The sequence below is a fragment of the Halyomorpha halys genome, unplaced genomic scaffold, assembly GCF_000696795.3.
Source record: "Halyomorpha halys isolate HHAL.00 unplaced genomic scaffold, Hhal_1.1 Scaffold154.1, whole genome shotgun sequence".
Taxonomy (NCBI): Eukaryota; Metazoa; Arthropoda; class Insecta; order Hemiptera; family Pentatomidae; genus Halyomorpha; species Halyomorpha halys.
In genome coordinates, this window is record NW_027112031.1 from 1,187,814 (window position 1) to 1,194,123 (window position 6,310).

At 31.4% G+C, this 6,310-nt stretch overlaps 1 protein-coding gene across 1 annotated transcript in view; it reads right to left on the reverse strand.

Annotated features, from left to right (window-relative positions):
* Nucleotides 1–6,310, reverse strand: part of LOC106678685 (alpha-tocopherol transfer protein-like) — a 32,143-nt gene that overhangs the window by 8,980 nt on the left and 16,853 nt on the right. The window contains exon 3 of the mRNA XM_014417384.2: nt 1,750–1,912. Within this exon, the coding sequence (XP_014272870.1) occupies nt 1,750–1,912 (163 nt within the window). The remainder of the gene's footprint in view (nt 1–1,749; nt 1,913–6,310) is intronic.

The following is a 6,310-nucleotide window of genomic DNA, read 5'->3' on the forward strand; positions in this document are numbered from 1 at the left end:
ATATAAATACAGATACATATATTACATTAATATATGAATAAATTTCAATATAATACCTGTACGGGGAACCCCTAATCGGGCTTAGAAACCCCGGAGCCCCGTACACGGCAAGAGGGACATTTTCTATCGAGTGTAATGGGTACAAGATGCTAAAGGGACAAAAACCATTATCCAGGTATTTTATACAAAACATGTGTTTTATTTTATACTAAAAACTTGTAGCCCCTTGTAACGTATTCTTCTTAGGGGTGACTAATGATGGCCTATGAGAGATTAGATTCTGAAAAGGTAACACTACGAAGGAGAGGGGAACTGGTCAGCATGGAAACGGGTACAGAACACAGAAGTAAGGAGACGGGCAAGAGAAGAGAATGGATTTTAACGAGAGGAAATCCTCAAGGAAGAACAGAGAAAAGATGGGCTAATAAGAAATGGAGTTCCACGGCTGAGCCGTCAAGAACACTCAGCAGCTATCCAGACCTACCAGGCAATGAGTTATATTTTAAACAATATTTTATGGCCAACCATTTGTCTGAATCATTCTATCATTTTATCGTTTCATTGCAATCATTTTATTAATTATGTAAATACTTTGTTCCGTGATATAGTTTATATTCCCCTTATCATATTATCTATTTTCAATGGTAACAATTTTTTTATAAATATAAAGATATATAATTAGTAAACTGATAAACACAAAAGCCTTTGGAAAGGAATTCAATAATTGTAATAGTTTTGTAAGACACAAGTAACCTTAATTAATAAATATATATATTTGTATAATTGTCTCCAGCAATAATCCTGGCATCCCGATTATTGACAGCTATTAATAGCAATCCCACCCGGTTGCGATTTTCTTTAATTCTTATCCTATATCTATTACAAAATGTAAATGGGTTATAAAAACAATAAGATTATTTAAGAAAAGAAACATTGCATTTAAGGCAGAATAAAATAGGTACAAAACAATCTCTTACAAAATATCACATTTTAGGAAAATAAAATAACCTTATTCAATCATAGAGTAAATTAAAGATAAAAATAATGAATAAATAAAATAAATAAATGAATTTAAAAACAAATTTGATCCTTTTTTACTCAACTTTATTCTTTAAAAACCCTCCAACTTTTCGACCCTCAGGTAATTCTCAAGGATACCTTCATTTTGATGTCATTTTCTTTTCTAAAATTTTAAAAATGCAGGCTAATTGCCTTTGTCCCATATAACTTTTTCTATATAATTCCTTCTTAAATTTAAAACTTTAAAATCTTAAAAATACAGGCTAATTGCCTTTGTCCCATATAACTTTTTCTATATAATTCCTTCTTAAATGCAAATTGACATTTGCAACCTTTAAATGAATGAAAGAAGAGAAGTGGATTGTAAAAGTTTTAAATTTAAGAAGGAATTATATAGAAAAAGTTATATGGGACAAAGGCAATTAGCCTGCATTTTTAAGATTTTAAAAAAGAAAATGACATCAAAATGAAGGTATCCTTGAGAATGACCTGAGGGTCGAAACGTTGGAGGGTTTGAAAGAATAAAGTTGAGAAAAAAAGGATCAAATATGTTTTTAAATAAATTAAACCTCTCTCAAACAAGAATATATTAATAAAAATTAATCTAAATAAATGATATTAATTATTTTGGCATAAACGAGTACATGCGATTTCTACGCATGTTGGTAACTATAGCTGTGTACTTTTGACATACTTTTATTGTAAAAATACTGGTGGATTAAAACTTACAGCGCCTTGGAAGCATTCTTGAATTCTTCTTCGAGAGGATCTCTCTTTGAGAAGTGGAAAAGCTGAGGTAGCTTGGCTCGGAGGGTGAAAAATTTTTCAAGTTTCTGTTTTGCCACTTCCAGACTCTTCGTACCGATGACGAAAGCCGTGAGCCACTCAGGATCTGCTCAATAGAATCAATTAATATTTTGTAATTAATAAGTTCGTATTTAATTATATAATATATAGATGATTGACTGTAAGAGAATTAGAAGGAGATGGACCAGGGCATATTTTTCCTTTCGTATTCAACATACTCTCACGTAATGTTTAATTAAAAAACAGGAGCGAAAATCATGATTTCTCTCAACTTCGTCCCTAGTAGGAGTATAAATAATGATTAATTATACATTTAAATGAATATTATTGTAATTAATTTAGGTAATAATAATAAATATGGAGCGCGGTAGCCACGGGGTAAAGCACGTTGCTCCTAACTCTAAGGACCTGAGTTCGAATCCGGCTGGGCAGAAAATTGTTTTCTGTTACACTGTTGTCGTGAGTCAACTCCTGTAGGTTCTGGAGCCCCCCTGGGGTCCATCCAGCCTCTTAAATTGGGTAAAAATCTGGCGGTAGAACATGATTCCGACCAAATCACCTCCTTGCACAACCGTTGGTCTAGTAACAGTACTTCTTTACAAAGTACTGAACCCCTGACCCCTCATGGGTTGTAACGGTACAGATTTAAAATAATAATAAACAATAAATTTGAGAAAGGTATTGAGGATGTTATAGGGAGGGGTCTAAGAGGAGGATTGGTGAAAAGAGCTCGAATAAGATGGACAGAACATGCAGAGAGGATGCCCGATCAAAGGATACCCAAGAAGATGCTGTATGGGAAACCGGAGGGAAAACTAAAAATAGGGACACCCCTGGATCAGACCGTCTATGGAGGAGGGTCTAAGGTTTTTGGATGTTCAAAGATATAGGGAGAGAGCGAGAGAACGTGGGGATAGGTTGGGTGGGGGGAAGGAGGCGCTGGTTCTTGCAGAGCTGTAGTGCCATAATAATAAAAATATTAATAAAGAAGTATGAGGTTCTATTGTGACTCAGAATGGAATAACTGTATATCTTCATTCTGATTTTTTTCGGAATCATTAGCAGATAGTGATGTAATTGAATATGAAAATCAAGATCCACATAACAATTGTTCAATTGTTCAAAATCTCTAATACATAGAAAATACACTAAAGGATTCAAACCTCTTTTCGTAAGTTAATAAAAACACGATTACATCCTACAAATTAACGAAAATTTAATTTAAAAATTACTATCGATTCAGGTTAGTAAATCGTTAGAAAGAAAGTTTATTTAATAAATTATAATTGTTTTCATCTGTACATAAATATATTTACAACAAACGATTATTTGTTTAATATATTTCTAATCTCTATAGAAAGACAAATTTTCTCAAAAACCTTCTTATAAAAAAGTAACTACATGAAATAGATATAAGTGCAGATATTCAAGTGGTCCACGGTTAAGAACTCCACAATATTTTTTTGAAGCTGTTCCAACCTGTTGACAGACCCACCGTTAGGGAGGGGGGAAAAGTTCATGCTTTTGGGGTTCCGGAGGGCCCTGTAAAAGTTGACCAATAAAAATCATGTGACCTCAATGTTTGTAAATGAGAAATATGTAAATAAAACAAATATTTCAATTTATAATAAATTACGTCACAATTTCTAAGGTCCATCATTCTTGTCTAGGACCCATCCTTGGAAATTAAGGCGAAATGTTGGTTACAATAAATAGCTTTTTTATTATTTTTTTGGCTTTCTTAACCACCACTCGTTGTTATCAAAATTAGTAACAAATAATTTTAAAACACCAATCATAACAGGGCCATCAAGATAAAACCATAATTACTGATTTCTTTTCTAAGACCCTGCCCTGATGAAGCCTAAGAAAATTATTATAAATAACATCACATAATTTTATCATTCAAACCTATCTGAAATACGTTTTCAAATAATTTGATAAACCAATTTCCTAGTTAAAAAATCTTTATAATTAATATTGTATAAAGATGTTATTGATTTATATTTATTAATATTTTAATGTTTATTATATATTTATTTTTACATATATTTGTTATCTTTTTATATCTATATATTATTAATTTATTTTGTTTTTATATATCTATCTCTCTTTTTATCAATTATTTGTATCAATTATATGTCGTATATACTACGAGCTTATATTCTATTTATTTAAAATGAATATTAGTTATATTTTTTATTTTAGGTATTATTTGTTTTATTTATGTTAAAGAGGGGAATAATAAAGGGGAAAAAAGAGGAAAGTCACATTGGGTTGAAAGAGAAAATATGAAAAAAAGGAGGGGGGGGGGAGGATAAAGAAGGAAGAAAGAGAAAAAAAAGAAGGGATTAACAAAAGAAAAATAATAAAATAAAAATTATATTCTATTGTTACTTTTTTACGTGTTATACTTATGTATTGTAAGATTAACAAAAAATGTCTAATTAGATTAGAATAAGTATGCTGTCTTTGTTGTTTTTTGAATAAAATTTTTTCCCATTAAACAATTTAATTGAATTCATATCCCTTTCTTTTTGGTAAATTGTTCCTAACAATTTATTCAGTAATGCCTCAATAAAATTAAACTAAAAAAAAAAAATAAATAACTCAATAAAATGAAAACTTTGAAATGTGTCAAAAAAATATAATTATTAGATTATTTTTAGACGAATTCAATTAAAAGTGTTTTAAGTTAAAGCTTATTAAAAATTCGTCAACGCTTCGCCACTTCAGGCGTCTTGATGACAAAAACCTATTAACTCACATTTCAGCGTAAGATCAATGAGCAATTAATTATTCTGTCATTGTAATCCATGTAATTAATAATAATTAACTCCCATTCCGGGCTAAAACTAAACAAGACTTACTGAGAGAGAGAAATGCTTTATTCATCCATGCTGCCCAAATACATCGGGCTGCTTCATTATACAGCATACTAATCAATCCGTGATCGGACATATATAAATTCCGTATATTTACGTGATATAATAAAAAAAGAAAGAAAACAGCTTTCCCCCCCCCCCACAGTTTCCTTTTACAATCAATTCCAGTCTACGCACTAAATACAATTACTTCAATTTATTCCTTTTTTCTTCCCTTTTACAATTTTTACTTCATTTGATCTACAAATTCACTCTCTTAGATCCTCTCCAGTGAGTGATCCGTTAAACAAATTCATCATTAGACAGCAATGCGAGATCACACCAGAGAAATAACAGTCACAGCAGTAGATCAGTTTACAGAAAAACAAACAAATGGATACATTTTACCAAAACAAAAACTAATACATAGATTTAAAGGAAAATATAATAAAAAGTTGGTTAAAAGAAATACTTGAATGAATAAATAAGTTTTAAAAAAATAATGATAATAAAATAATTTTTTTATTTATTTATTTAATGTAATTTACATCTGTACAAAAATAATAAATACAATGAGTGGAATGATTTATTTACACTTGAAAATCTTGGGAAGGATCCACCCATTGGTGGTACTTCATGCATTAATTTAAATTAGAAGGTCCCGTGGCCATCTTCTTTTCAGACACCTCGAAGGATTATCAGGGATTATTAAGGATAAGAGATTAAGAACTAATGGGTTAGGGTGGGTAAAGGAGTTTGGAATGAAAAGACGCATATCTGTTTTGAGCCAAATCTGCAACGAATGGGATGTTAAGGTCTTTGTGGATGAGTTTATTTGCAACCGCAATAGGGAGCATCAAGGATTTTACGTAGGATTTTGGATTATAAGGATTGGATGCGGGAGGAATTTGATGGTTTGGTAGAGACCCTGAGCTCAATTCCATATTTCCAAATTGGTCTGATTATCATAGTGTATAATAATTTTTTGGAGTGGATGGGAAGTTTAAAGCGTTTGTCAAGTAGGTGTTGTAGCAATCGGAATCTACGAGCAGTTTCTTGCCTATGTATACTCTCTTAGATTTTCTATTGTTGTTGGTAGTTGTAAGTATATAGAGCTTCGAATAAAAAATTAATTATTTTTAACGTTTTGAGCCGCCATGTTTTATTCCCCTTACTTATACTTGGCAGACTCATCAATTTTGACTAGTAATTATACGTAGTTTTCAATTAAGTAATCAAAAATTGGCGTGAAATAACTGCCTTTTTTCTCCTCTTGGGCTCTTGTACTATTACGATGTGCTGATAGAAGAGCCGTTGTGGAGAAAACTGCACTATAAAACAACAAGTCAATGTTTCTAATGAAGGACTGCCTTTCACGCCAAATTTGGCCGCCTTTTTTTCTTCCTGGCTCTTGTACTGTAAGCATCTGGCCAAACCACATACATTTACGTCACAAGGGCCCCTGTTTAGCGTACTTCAAGAATATCTCCGCACTCATCTGACAATGTTAGATATAGTTATTTATGCATATTGCTCACGGCACATTCCCCAATTCGCTCTTCATTATAGAAATAGTATAAGTATATAATAATAATAAAATAAATTAAATAATGTTTTAA